The 14,698-nt window shown below is 45.8% G+C and overlaps 1 protein-coding gene across 1 annotated transcript in view; it reads right to left on the bottom strand.

Annotated features, from left to right (window-relative positions):
* Tmem123 (transmembrane protein 123) overlaps positions 1 to 8,855 on the bottom strand; it is a 31,667-nt gene extending 22,812 nt beyond the window's left edge. The window contains exons 1-2 of the mRNA XM_006983783.4: positions 8,586 to 8,855; positions 4,995 to 5,051 (exon numbers count right to left, since the gene is read on the bottom strand). Coding sequence (XP_006983845.2) covers positions 4,995 to 5,051; positions 8,586 to 8,667 — 139 coding nt within the window. The 5' untranslated portion in view covers positions 8,668 to 8,855. The remainder of the gene's footprint in view (positions 1 to 4,994; positions 5,052 to 8,585) is intronic.
* Between the last annotated feature and the right edge of the window lie 5,843 nt (positions 8,856 to 14,698).

The raw sequence follows: 14,698 nt of genomic DNA, 5'->3' as shown, positions 1-14,698 counted from the left end.
TCACCCCCTCTTCTCTTCCCCTCTCTCCTCTTCTTGGGAAAGTAGCAAGGAAACTCTATTCGAAGCAAAGGTTATAAAATACAGTGTCCAGTAAGAGCTGGGGAGGGGAATGTGTGATCTGAGTGTAGTGTATGAAAAACTTTTCAGCAACAAGAAAAAAACAACGACAAAACAAAAAGAAGTGCTCACAGCACCCCCTGGGTGAGCAGCTCCTGCGTCCTGACCTCCACAATGCCCGGGGCTCTGAGGACTCTCGCTCATGTGGCCCACCACCAATCTGGACTGTGTAGCCCTCTCTGACCTGTACTCTTTTTTTGCTCTGGATAAAGTAATTTTGCTTCTTCTATAAAAAGAAACAAAACAAAACAAAAAAGAAAGAAAGATAAGAGGGACAATGGACCACACGGGTGAGCAAGTATGTTATAAGCACGGGCCACGAGGGTCTGAATTCCCATTTTTCAAATACTGTGCTCACAAATTTAAGCTGAAAAAACAAACAAACAAACAAACAAAAAAAAAAAACCCCAAACCTAAAACAGAGTACTTTTAAAATTGTGTATATATTTACAGTGTACTACATGTTTTGAGCCACTGTGGATTGGTTCAATCACGCCCCACCTCACACATTTATTTTTTATGGCGAGACCTCACAATCTATTCTTTTAGCAGTTCTCAAGTAGGAAACATTGTTATTGGGCTGGCGAGATGGCCCAGCTGGTAAAGGTGTTGCTGCCAAGGCTGACGGTCAACGTTCCATCCCCAGGACACGTGGACAGGGAACTCACTCCTATAAGGTGTTCTCTGCCCTCCACATGACCCATGGACGGACACACACATAAAACAAAATACCTCAAGTAACGATGTTAGCTATTTACTATATCTTACACAATTTCCACATGAACCATGAATTACCTTCACAACCAGAAAAGGGGAGAGGGAGAGGCATGGCTAAACCAGGCACAACAACAACAAAGGAACCCACCTACAACAAGCTTACAGTGGTGATGTGCACAGCAGTCCTGGTCACATCATCAACATGCCAGGTGCAGTTCAGGTTCCTAATCACAACGCTAGCGTATTACAGACAGACGTGGAAAGGAAAGCCAGGGCATTACATCATCCTAGCTGCCGAGTATGAGAGAGTGCAGTGGGCCAGACTCACTGACAGATACTACAGAAAAAAGAGCCCTCAACTTATGAGGAAAAAAGACCCCGAACAGTTAACTCAGTTGCCATGACCTGTTTCCAGCCTCCCATATTTTGACAGCTAATCCGTAATTGTTTTGTCCCCTATTTCCTGTATATGATAACATAACCAAAAAGCAGCCACCCTTGCACGTCACTGCCAATGTTCCTTGAGGAAGATGGTCACTCCTTCTCAGAGTACCTGCAGTACGGTGCCTATGCTGGTTTTTTCTCCTGCCTGGAAGGTTCTTTCCTCTGTTATGGATAGGGCTGGCTCTCTCCGGTCTTCAAGTCTTAGCTTAAGCCAGCCCACCTTGTACAGGTCTACCCACATCAAAGAACCTGAAGCAGACCTGTGGTCAGTCTCTACCCCACCATCACCTGTTTAGGTATGGATTTTACCACCTGTTTACCTCTTATCACCATCTCAAACCATCTGCAGCTCATTTCTTCCTTATACTCCCTCCCCCTCCCTTGATGGAGCACTCAAGAGCAAACTCAGATCTGTTTTATTTACTAAATGCCTTTTGCCTGAAATAGCACCAGGTCAAGTGGGTAATCCAAACACCCATCTGGTTCAGTAGGTGGGCATGCAGTGTATGGTTATTCCACTCCACAGTCTGGGGAAATCTATGGACAGTCCACGTTACCAGCAATCTTCAAACGCAAGCACACAAACATGAATGTCATTAATAGCAGGAAAAATCCAACAGGTTGAGTCTGAACTAGCTTTTCAGAGCAGTGAGGGAAACACTCTATAACCCCACCACCACTTTGAAAGTTCTGCTGTTTTACTTTAAAAAAAAAATCATTTTAGTTATAAGTGTGTGTGTGTGTGTGTGTGTGTGTGTGTGTATGTCTGTGCACTCTAGTGCAGGTGCCTGCTGAAGCCAAAAGCATTGTATTCCCTGGACTTGGTATGTAGGTGGGTGTGAGTCACCTGACGTGGCTACTAAATACTGAAATCAGGTTCTCCCTTGATAGGAGCAACAAAAGCTCTTAACTGCTAAGCCATCTCCTATAAACATAATAAATAAAATAATAAACAAAAGTGATACAGATGGAAAGTGACAAGGGAAGAGACCTGAGGCCAATCATGGGCCTTCACCACACTCAGGCGAATGGTGAATACACCTGTACACATGTATACACATGTACACATGTACACATGTACACACACACACACACATTTTCCTTCCCCCTAAAATAAGCTAACAGGAAGAGACATTCACCTAACCGCCTAGTAATATATGTAAAACATTCAACTACCCAGTGGTAATTACTATTATACTTGCTGACAATAATTTATCAACCCAGTTGATAAATATTACTATACTTGGGGGCATCTTTCTAGTCCTTTTCTCCCCCATGAAGTTTTCTGTCATTCTGTCACATACACTGGAATTCAGCACAGCCATTGCTATGATCACAACAGAAGCATAGCTATGTTGCACTAGACATCAGCAGGAAAGGCAGACCGAATGAGAACAAGGCACAGGGTGTGAGGACAAACCACACAGGACTCCGGGACCAGCTGGGTAGGCTAAGTCTCTGATCCCAGTAGCCACAGGGTTGAGCCAGGAGGATATCAAGTTCAAGACCAGTCTGCATCACACAGTGAACTTGAGCAAAGCCTAACCTACATTGTATGACATGGTTAAACAAAGAAATAAATAACAACACAACTCTATGAACTTGCACAATAATGTGAATGCACGCAATAGCAAGAACTGTAAATGTAAAGTGGCAAAAATCAGAAATTCTATCTCATCCATATTTTACCATGAGAATATTAAATATAAAACATTTTAGGGAGTCAAGATGTGGTCTACTTTGTGCCCTGAGCACTCAGAATGTGTCAGTAAGAGCAGGTTATGTGTAACCTTTTCCAGTTTCTCTCTCAGTCAGTGTCATGGGCCACAAGAATATGAAATAAGAGTACAGCTGTATATAATAAACTATACCTTGACCGACCAAGGAGTCCTTCAAGAGGATAGCCATTTATCATGGAATATTTGGTGTTATTCAGCTTTCAGTAGGTATCAGCTGTCTTCTGCTATGAAATTCTTGTGTCTCCATATACTATTAGGTCATATGGCAAAAAGTTTAGCTTCTCAGACCTGCTGCTGATCCACTATGTAACACCCCTGCAGGGCCTAGGAGACAGGCAGACTGTAGATGCATAGCTTTGTTTCTTGAGCAAATGAAGCTCAGACCACCCCTTGCCTTCAGGCCTAGTAGCATTGAGAGCCATTGTCTCAGGACAATAGGGTGTTTTGCATAACCAGGTGCAGTAAAGACTGGAGCAGACTGCCTGGTCAGAGCAGAGTGGCATGGCTGGGGGAGAAGAGAACAAGCTAGAGTTTCTGTAGATGGTAAGGCAGGCTGGCTCAGGCCGAGGAGTAAGGAAAGGGAGGAAAGATGGAGGATGAAGGAACAGGGGACGAAGAGAAGATCAAAAACATAAGGGCTTAGTTACTATTAGACTATGAGAGGACAGAAAAAGAAGGGACAGAGAGAAACTGAGTGTCAGGACGGAACTGAAGCTATGTAGGCAGAATTTTGTCTTAGAGAAATAAAGGACAAAAGAGCATGGTGTACATAGATTCTTTTCCCTCAGATGACCCCCTGCTGGATGTAGTGTCTTCCCCAGGAGTCTGGGAAGGATTTTCTCAGGGCAGGCTCCTGGGAAAATTCTGACAAGTCAGCACTGGAAATGAAGGCAATGGGCAGGTGCCCCATCCTGTGACAGCACCTGCAGGCTAGTGAGTGCAGAGCCCCAGAAGGGCTCATCTGTCCCAAACTAACAGTGCGAGTGAAGGAGGGCCTCATTAACTGTCTCTCTGGAAAAGAAAGATGGCAGGCTGAAGTCTGATGGCTCAAACAGTGGCATTCAGAGCCAGCCAGGGCAGCTCAGGGGACTTTGTTCATTAGTGGACCTGCAGACTCATGACTTCACAAGCCACACGCAGGTTGAAATCCCAGTATGTTTTTGCTTTGTTTGAGACACGGACTGTACTGGTTAAGATTCTGTCAACTTGACACAAGCACCAGCCATCTGGGAGGAGTGAACCTCAACTGAGAAAGGTCTCAATCAGACTGGCCTACAGGCAGGGCTGTGGGGAACCTTCTTGATCAATGATTGATGTGGAGGGCACAGCCCACTGTGGGCAGTGCCATCCCCGGGCAGGTGGTCCTGTGTAGTGGTATTTGCTCAACTCATGTCCTAATAAATTCCCTAATACTCCTTGGCAGAATCCTGTGGATTTCTCACTTTAGTCCTGGACTGGATAAGAAAGCAGGCTGAACAAGCATGAGGAACAAGCCAGTGAATAGCATTCCCCCATGGGCTCTGCTTCAGTTCTTAACTCTGTGTTCCTGCCCTGAGTGATGGAGTGTGACCTGAGAGTTGTATGATGAAATAACTGTTTTCTCCTCATGTTGATTTTGCTCATGGAATTTTATCACAGCAACTGAAAGCAAGCTCGCACAGGGTTCCCATGCACTCCAGGATGCCTTGAAGTCCCTATGTGGCTGAGGATCACCTCAAAGTCCTAATCTTCCTGCATACACCTCTCAAGTGCTAGGATTACAGGCACCCAGCTTCCCACACTTTTTTTTTTCTTCAGTTATTCACATCTTTGCTGGACTAACACCAACAATCTTGTGAACCATCACCTGCTAATGGGCTATGGGGTTCACTTGAGAGGAACTTGTGGTTCAGCCAGGCCCTGGAGCAGCTTGAATATACTCCCTGGCTACTAGAATTATAGCCTAGATGGAAGAAACCCTGAATTTGTAAGATTTACCTGTAACATTAACACTGGAGGTCAGTAGAGGCACAGAGTTGTTTCCACTTGGAGAGCCTATAAAAATAAAGAGAAGCATTAGTAAAGCACACTGAAGAATCAACTTGGTATGAGCCCTCTGCCCTTCTGTGAAGGTGTGGGGCTCCAGAGGGTATGCACACTGAGGCCAGCTTTGACTGTTTTTGTGTGAGAGGTCAGAAAAGACACCACACCATGCAAAGACAGCATGGCCAGGCCTCTGAGGACGAATGCAGAATGTGTCCTTTACAGACGCCACCAGGTTGATGAGCAGTCCATTGTACAGGCTTACAGTCAGGCTGTCTCCACTTCCTGGGCTGCAGGGGGGGCTGGGAGGGTCTTGCATTTTGAAGGAACTGTGAGCTTGAAGAAAATGAGAGGCCCCTTTAGTGCATGTGTATCCATCACGCATATACTCCATGCCTAGTCCGATATAGTGAGTCTTTAAGCCTGGGCCTGTATGCAGATGAGGGGGAGGGGAACTCACAGCTGCAGATGGGCAAGGCCTGAGGATGGCAGTGGTATGGGGGAGGGGAGGTAATGCCACAGGAAGTTCTGCTTGTACCACTGTTGCTATGAGACATCCTGGAGCTGTCAGTGGGTTTGAGGCTGCACTGTTAGATCTTTCACACAGAACACAGCAAGCTTCCGTAACAAACACTTGCACAGTGCTCACTATGCGCCACCCTCTGGTGACGTCAGCTCTGTTCCGGGTGGTGTGGACCATCCTGGAAAGGCCCTCTTGTTCACGGGTTCCTCCTGGTCTTCTTGCCACCAGCACCCCTAGTTTCACTCAGTGGAGAGATGATATTTGTAGGTCTCTCATTTTTCAGTGAAAATCTCAGTAGGACTTTTCATTTTTAAGCTAGGACCTTAAGATTTGGAGGGAGGGGGAGAAGAGAATCCTGTGCTCCAGGTGGGCACCTTTTAGTGGTTTACTTTGGAACTGGCATAAAGACAACCCACGAGGGAAGGGAGTTCAGGTAATACTACTATTGTTCCTGTCACAGAGACCAGTGCTATTGAGGTCAGGCTAAGCCCTGTTCTAAGTCCCTCCCAATGTAAAGAGACACAAAGGTGTTTTATGTTTCTGACATAACTCACTTCCAACAAACTCCCTCACTCAAAACAGAAATCCAAAACAAACCAAAGAACCTTTAAAACACAAAGATAGCAACAACAACTTTGAAATATTGACCAACTGACAAATCTCTTTCTTATATGCAAATATCTTCCTCTGGATGGGACTATCATCCAGTGTGAGATGGAATTCAGACAGGTCCTGATCAGACCAGACGTACTTGGCAGGCACCAAGCAGTGGCTGACAATATTAAATGCTTCCTCTCAGCCTCCTGGAAAGTCTATGGCAGGAGCCCTATTCTTCAGTGACAGGAGCTGAGGCCCAGACAAAGCTGCTCTGCTCATGAGTGAGTCTGGATGTGGATCGGGCTGATGAATTTCAAAGCCTGCATAGATCTATGTTCTCCTCTCCATCTTCCTGGTGTGACATCACCAACTGCTCCTTTCTCAATCAAGCTATCCTTTGGTTCCTCCCTCTTCTGGCTTCACTGTCCCATCTATTAGCAAGAGGTCTGTCCCACTGCCCAAGACCCCACAATAAAGATCAACCTGTCTGGACTGCTGCATAAGCATCAATCACTGTCACTCCTGAGACAGAATTTAGTGGCAAAATATTTGAATGTTTAAACAGACATTCCATGCTTTCAGTTATAAGTTAATACAAATTATTTCATTCCCCTAAGGTTGTTGAAAGTGTATCTGTCATTTGCTATAAAAAAAAAAAAATACTAACAGCCTGCCATCCTGCCTCCTGAGTGCTGGGATTAAAGACGTGTGCCACCAACCCAGCATCAGCATCAGCACGATAAATTATTATTTTGGTATTTTGAGACAGGGGTGCTCTATATAGCCCTGGCTGTCCTGGTACTCACTATGTAGACCAAGCTGGCCTGGAACTCACAGAGATCAACCTGCTTTTGTCTCTCAAGGGCTAGGATTAAAGGCGTGTGCCACCATGTCAGGAAGAATATTTGAAAACCAGAAGTTCAATGACATTATCTTCTGTCTTCTACAGTATTCTGGACAGCATTATGGAATGAGAACAGTAGGAGCTAACATCAGCTGATGTGGCCTGCTGATGAAATGGTAGAGTCTGGGCTCCAATCTGAAGTCAAACGTGTTACTTGTACTGTAAGTAAGTTGGCTTACGAAGTCTCAGATTCTCAGCTATAAAATGGAGATAGTATATGAGGATCCTAGGGGTGAATTACAGTGGAGAACATGGCAGAAGATGTACCTAGCCAATATTAGCCACATCTCAGTATGACTGCTAAAATCTCCATGCATTGTAATGCTGCTTATACAGATTACATGTTGCATGCAAAGACTAGACGAGTTATTTGGTTTTGTTTTATAGTTTTTAGAGGTATGGTTTCCCTATGTAGCCCAAGCTGGCCTTAAACTTCCTTTGAATTGCAGGGATTACCAGGGGGCCTGGTCCTGTTGATTACTCACTTAACAAAACCTCCTTTTAGCACAGTTTGAAGGTGACTAGTCTATAGAACTAAATTCATTGGCTCTACTAGTTCACAACATCAGGGCATCAGAGCATTTCAAGTTTTCTAAATAATCTCTCTAGTGAGACATTTATAAACAGAACGCAGTATTGAACAACAACAAAAATGTGTTATGACTCCACTCTCCTCTACTCAGTAACTCAGAGTAAACAGACTTATTTGTGCACGCAAGGCAAGCAGGTGGAGAAAACGAATGAAAATTTCTCCATAAATGAAACTAAAAACACACACAACAGCTGGACAGAACTGAAAATCACAAAGCCTTTGGTCACATAAAGCTACTTACCCTAGTTTACTATTTCCCTAGCGACTGGACTCTAGTAGGTACTAAGGGGAAACAGAATCCTCACAAACTCAGAGTTCTCAAAGTGTCCAAAAGGTCAAGGCCCCGAAGGGAAACAAAAATCCCCAACACAGAAGGCTGCCAACACATTTTGTTACGGCCTTAATGACGTCGTGGGCTCTGGACAACAGAGACCTGAAGGTTGCTGCGCAGGTGACTCGTAGCCCTAGTGGCCTCGGCCCGGGCATAAGCCTCACCTGCGCGGGGGGAACAAGGCGCGCACACCCAAGGCTCCCCACCCAGCCGCACTGGTCCTGGAATCCAACTTGTAGCGTCTTGGGGGGCCTTCTGCTAAAAGCTGTGTGGGTATTCGAAAACCAGATCTGTTTCTGCAGCAGTCAGCGGACATACTTCAATCTACAGGTCTTTCTACCAGCCACAGAACTCCAGGGAAAGGCTGAGTCCTCGGCAGAAGGGCCACCCCAGGAAAACTCAACAGGTTGCCGGCACCACGCCGGCCTGCCGCCCCCAAGCCCGGAAAAGCCAGGTGGCCCCGGGACAAGCGGGAAACCCGCCCCAACCTCAGTTCCCCTCGGCCCGCGGAGTCTACGGCAGATGCGTGGAACTTTCCACGAGGACGCCGGACGTGGAGACGCAGGCCGCCCCAGCGCGCTTCCTCTCCGCGGACCTACCGTCGGCCGCCGCCCCCGGCAGCGCCAGCACCTGCAGCGCGCCCAGCAGCAGCAGCAGCGCGGCCCGCGCGCACAGCGCCATTGTTCCCAGGGCCCCTGAGCGCCCGCAGCGACCGCACGGCGCCCGAGCTGCCCTCCGCGCACGCGACCGCTCCGCGTCCCCTTCCGCCGCGTCCCGCTCCCCCGCAGCGCCGCCGGCCTCGCCGGTCCCCCGAATGACCAAATAGGGCGCGGGCCGGGCTGGGGCGGGGCCGGGGCGTGGTCCGCAAAGTCAGGAGGGGCGTGGCCCACAGGAGGCGGGGCCGGGGGAAACTGCCGAACCAGAGGGGCGTGGCTCTGAGAAGAGGGGCGAGACCGAGAGGGGGCGTGGCCGAAGGAGGCGGGGTCAGGGCGTGGCTCTTCGAACTGAATGAGGCCTAGCCGAGAAGGGGCGGGGCGCTCGGAGGCGGGTGAGGGCGTGGCCTTTCATGCGGGGCGTGGTCGGAGCTGGGTGCAGGGACCACGGCGCCCCTTTTCTCTGCCCCTGGCTGGCAGTGTTCTTGCCCGACGTCCGGAAGACAGGCTTTGTATAGAAGTTTTCGGGTGAGGATTGGGGCGTGTGCGGCTAGTAGCGAGAAAGGAAGTCGCAGGCTGGATGACTGCAGAGGGAGCTCCTCAGAGGAGTGTAGGAAGGTCGGACTCTACCTAAGAGCTGACAAACTCAAGTTCCAAAGTAAATATCACGATCTTCATACTCTAGTTGCTCCTCCCTTTTACGGCATATGTGCGGAAACAACTAGAGTGGGCGATGCGGCTCGCAGAACTGTTGGAAACTTTGCATCTATAACCTCGGACCCTCTCTGCATGGAGTCCGCTGACTTGTCTCAGGACAGGCTGTTGTGATCTAGTTTTTTGACAAAAATCCCTCTTAAGCCCCTAGAGCCAATGCTCCCAAAGACTGAATTTTGACTACACTCAGAACTCTAAAATGGTATGTGACTGGTGTAGACTCCTCAACTAATGTTGAAGACAGATCCAGGGCAATGCAGCTCTCTCACACCTGATCCAGGGCACTTTGAAGATAAGCTAAAAACATGGTTATGAGAAATACTTTTTTTTTTTTTTTACCAGCAAAGCTTATCGGTTATAAATGTGTCCTGATCATGGATTAACTGGTTGATCTGTTCTACATTTACAAGACTTACACCTGAGGTTGCAATCAGCCAACCCCAAAAGACCGTTATCTACCACAGGCTTAAAAAAAAACAAACAAACAGTTGTCCGTTTAGGATTTGGTGGTTCTGTTTCTGAAGAATCTGGCCATGGGACTAGTAAGTGCTTCCAGACATGGACTAGGAAGTAATGTTCTGTAGAATGGAAGTTTGCCTTGACTCTGAATGTTGAAATGCGGTGCCCAGGGTGGTGATATAAAGGTTTGGGCATTGGGGAGGTGATTGGGTCAGAAGAACAGAGCTCTGAACAACGAAATTAGTACCTCATGAAAGTGGCCTGAGTGAAATTTCCACACACACACCCCATCCCCATCCCTGCTACTACGAAGAAACAGTAAAAAATAGTCTATGAGACCAAGGGTCCTGAACAGACACCAAATCAGTTGCTGGCATTGCCTTGGACTTCCCAGCCTCCAGAACTGCGCCAAGTTTCTGTTATGCATAAATTAATCAGTCTAAGGTACTTTGTTACAGCAACAAGAATGGATAGAGACAATGTGAAGACAAGATGTCTACTTGACAATTATTCCCAGGACTGACCTTGATGGGGGCTCCCCCAGAATATCTGCTGCCTGATCCCCACACCATGATATGAATGGATGATTTGTTTCATTTTTCAGGCAGAGTCTCACTATGTAGTCCACAGTGTCTTCCAATGCATGGCGATCCTCCTGCCTCAGCCTCCCAGGTGATGGGATCACAGGGATGCACCATCATGCTAGGTGCTTGCTTTGTTTAGTGATAGCTCATTGTGACTAAAAGTTCTCTAGACATACCAGCGTGTCGACGACTACGACTCTGTCTTTGCTCATCTTCCTATAACAGAATGTGAAGTGTCAGAATCAAAATGGACTCATGTTAACCCTACCAAAAATAAATCTGAAAAGTTACAAAGGAAAAGTACTTATACTAAGGAAACACTTGATAGAAACTATCACAAAAGATTGCCAAGACCACAAGCTTGCACAGAAGCCACCAGAATCTTTATCCAAAAAGTACTTTCGGCAAGCGTGTCTGTCCAGTAGTTATTTCACCTCAGACTGACGCCACTCTTGCTATTGTGGCAGAGGGAATGTTTCAAGAGCACTGATGCAGTCTACCCTATGTCTTTAAACAGGCCCCTAACTGGTGTAGCAGCACGGGCCTGTAATCCCAGCCCTTAGCAGACAGAGGCAGGAGGATTGCTGCAAGTTCAAAGCAATCTGAGCTATACAGTGAGTTCCAGGTCAGGCTGAGCTGAATATATAGTGAGACCCTGTCTCAACCAAACCAGCAGCCAGGAATGGAGGCACAGTCCTGTGATCCAATCACTTGGGAGGCTGAAGGAGGATTGGGAATACATGGTCATCTTCAGCTTTTAGCAAGTTTGAGGCCAGCCTGGACTACATCAGACCCTAACTCAATAAACCTGTCCCACATTGATCTGCCTGGTCCAAGATCTCAGCATCTAAAACCATGAGGTAGCAAAGAGATAGAACATATGTGCATCCCAGGTCTTAAGGGTCCCACAGCGGCCATACCCCAGGGACATGTACCTGAAGGTCATAGGCAGGTGTAACAGTTACCTGCTACCTCACTAGGGGCGGTGCTTCAGGGCATGGCTCAAACAGCTCCCACTACATCTCCCCCTTTTGTCTAAACAAGAAGGTTCTAACCTAACACAAAACTATATACAATAGGAATGATTATTAAATATTGTCCAGGAGAAATAAAGGGTAATGACATAAACAAATGGAATTACAACCAACAAGAACAACATCAAACAAGTTTTTGTTTTTTGTTTTGTTTTTCGAGACAGGGATTTTCTGTGTAGTTTTGGTGCCTGTCCTGGAACTCACTCTGTAGACCAGGTTGGCCTCGAACTCACAGAGATCTGCCTGACTCTGCCTCCCAGAGTGCTGGGCTTAAAGGCGTGCACCACCGCTGCCTGGCTATACTAATTATCTTAAATAGGAATATAAAAATAGTTTACATTTGTATCAATATACAAGAATCCATAACCATGCAAATTATTTAAGGCTGATATTTTACTAAATTAGTTTACTAGTAAAACAGCAGGAAGCAATTCTAAGACGACGATACCCCCTCTCCCAAAGGTTTCATGTTTCTCAGGATTGTGGACGATGGTTATAGGGTTGGGGGGTAGAACAAAAAATCAGACTTGTTATTCTCCTTAAGAAAAGAAAAAGGGGAATGGATAGGTACAGGATTTTAAAGTAGATTGTTGTATATACTAGTAAGCTAATTTTGTAAACTAACTTTAGTCTAGTGGCATGATAGACACTGATGGGCCCCAATGAGGAGGTTAAAAGTGAGTTGGGGTTAGAGAGATGTCTCAGTCAGCAAGTGTCTACTGTGCAAGCGTGAGGACCTGAATTCAAATGCTCAACACTCCTGTGAAAACTGGGCGTAGTGACAGATGCCTCTAACCCTAGTGCTAGCAGGGGCAGAGACAGGTGGCTCCCCACAGCTTGCTGGCTAGACACCCAGTATGTTTCTGGTTCAGAGGGACACTGTCTCAAAATAACTAAGTAGCTAGATAGTAGAAATCCATAGGGGAAGATACACAACATCTGGGCTCCACAACATGTGCACACAACTTTCACATGCACACGTACACTATACATACATACATACATACATACATACATACAAAGTACTTGGTTTCTAGTTATAAAGAAGGTGGAAAGGGAACCTGGCAAATTCATGTCCATCACACCTACATTATGATTTACCTTATAACCATGAAAGTCTAGTATTTTAATCATTAATAAATGTAAAAATATAGGCTATAGTTACAGGAAATTCTCAAAAATAACGATTTCATATACATTACTTTCTTGATTTTTGTTTTTGTTTTTGTTTTTGTTTTTGTTTTTGTTCCAAGACAGGGTTTCTCTGTGTAGTTTTTTGTGCCTGTCCGGGTTCTCACTCTGTAGACCAGGCTGCCCTTGAACTCACAGAGATCCACCTGGCTCTGCCTCCCGAGTGCTGGGATTAAAGGCGTGCGCCACCACTGCCCAGCTCACTTTCTTGATATCTTTTTAATTAATGAAACATTTCATTGTTTTCAATAAGCATGCTACTAGGTGTGAATTTGTTCTATTTAAATATAAAAGGGAATCAGAGCAGTGGTGGCGCACGCCTTTAATCTCAGCACTCAGGAGGCAGAGGCAGGTGGATCTCTATGAGTTTGAGGCCAGCCTGGTCTACACAGCTGGTTCCAGGACAGCCAGGACTACACAGAGAAACCCTGTCTCGAAAGGACAAAAAACAAAGAGAGAGCGAGAGAGTGGGGGGCATTTTATTATTCAAATTATATATTAGGTTATACTGTTATACTATGATAGTACTATATATATACATATATACATATATATAGTCATATATATTATACTATAATAGTAGTGAATCTTTATTTTCTGACACTTCTAATTCTAATAAATTATTTGTACAAGTATCCAAGAGGATTTTGATTAACAACATCCCTTACAAAAAAAAGTGGAAGGAAAGAACCAGGTCTACAAAGCTGTCCTGTGACCTGCATATTCATACCCCAATCATAAAGAAAAAATGTAAAAATCACAATAAACACTAACATATTCCTGAAGGACCAGATGTGAGTTGCTTTCCATGCAGGAAGAGCAGAGACTGCTCTTGTGATGATCATACAAAAGGCACAAAGATTTTGTGTCTTCCCAGCAGAACGTGCTGTCTTCGTGCTTGTCTCAGTGACAAAGCACTGAATGAAAGCAAATAGGAAGGCTATACTTTGGCCCACAGCTCGAGGGGCACGGTCTAGAGCGCAGGGAGGCCACATGTCCTCAGTCAGGAGGCAGAACCCACGTTCTTGGCCCTTTTAACTTTGATTCAGTCTAGGATCTCAGCCCAAGGGATGGTGCCACTCTTCAGGAAGGGTCTGCCCTCCTTCTTTAAACCTTTCAGGAAACACCCTCAGTAGACATGCCTAGAGGTGTACCTCCTAAGTGGTTCTAAGTCCAGTTGGCAATAAAGACTAACCATCATACTTGCTTAAAAAATCACCATGGTAAGTTTTTATTTAAAAAGAAACAGGGGCTGGGTTTGAAGTCTGCAGGCCTGTAATCACAGCACTCAGGAGGTGTAGACGTTCAAAGCTACCCTTGGCTACATAGTTTGAAGCTAGACAGCCTACATGAGAGATAGATAAATAATGGAGCAGATGCTAGAGGAGGACCCATCTGATCTGCATTCTATGGATAATTACCTCATAGCTACGAGCCAATAAGACTTTTTGATAAAATAATATTTGCATGATGAAGGAATCAGAATCAATCAGGCTTTGAGACTGTGATGGCTACAAATTAGGCAAAGCTGTGGAAAGATTTAACAAAAGGCTGTAAACTGGCCTGTGTCCATTTCCATGTCTCTGCCAAGTGCCTGTCAGCTTCCATTTTAGTGGACGGACAGCCACGATAAACTCTGATTGAGTCTTACAATGGAAGCCCACTTACCCATTTCTTCCCTCTGCATTCTAGAATCCCTGTTTTCCTTATATCTTCTCTCATCTTTTGGTTCAGTCTTCCTCAGAGTGAAAATTGCAGCCAATGTGCATATAGTTAATCAACCAAGAAGAATCGCACATCTCTTGTGTCTGACATTGTACAAGACTTAGAGGAACAGGAGTAAAAGGGAAATAAAATGAGCTAAAAGCAAAGACAAACAAAAACCAGCAAAAAATAAAAGCCTACACGTTTGGACTTTGCACTTCTAATCTGGAAGCCTCACATAGTGTCCCTGACTGCAGTGAAGACAGTGTCCAGGGCAGTGAAGACAGATGCAAGAAGATGGCTGCAAGTTTGAGGCCAGTTTGATCTACACAGTAAGTCCCAGGCCAGCCAGGGAATCTTAGCAAGACCCTTT

The sequence above is a fragment of the Peromyscus maniculatus genome, chromosome 7, assembly GCF_049852395.1.
Source record: "Peromyscus maniculatus bairdii isolate BWxNUB_F1_BW_parent chromosome 7, HU_Pman_BW_mat_3.1, whole genome shotgun sequence".
Lineage (NCBI taxonomy): Eukaryota > Metazoa > Chordata > Mammalia > Rodentia > Cricetidae > Peromyscus > Peromyscus maniculatus.
The sequence above is the reverse complement of the archived record's forward strand: the minus strand, read 5'-3'. Positions and strand labels throughout refer to the sequence as shown.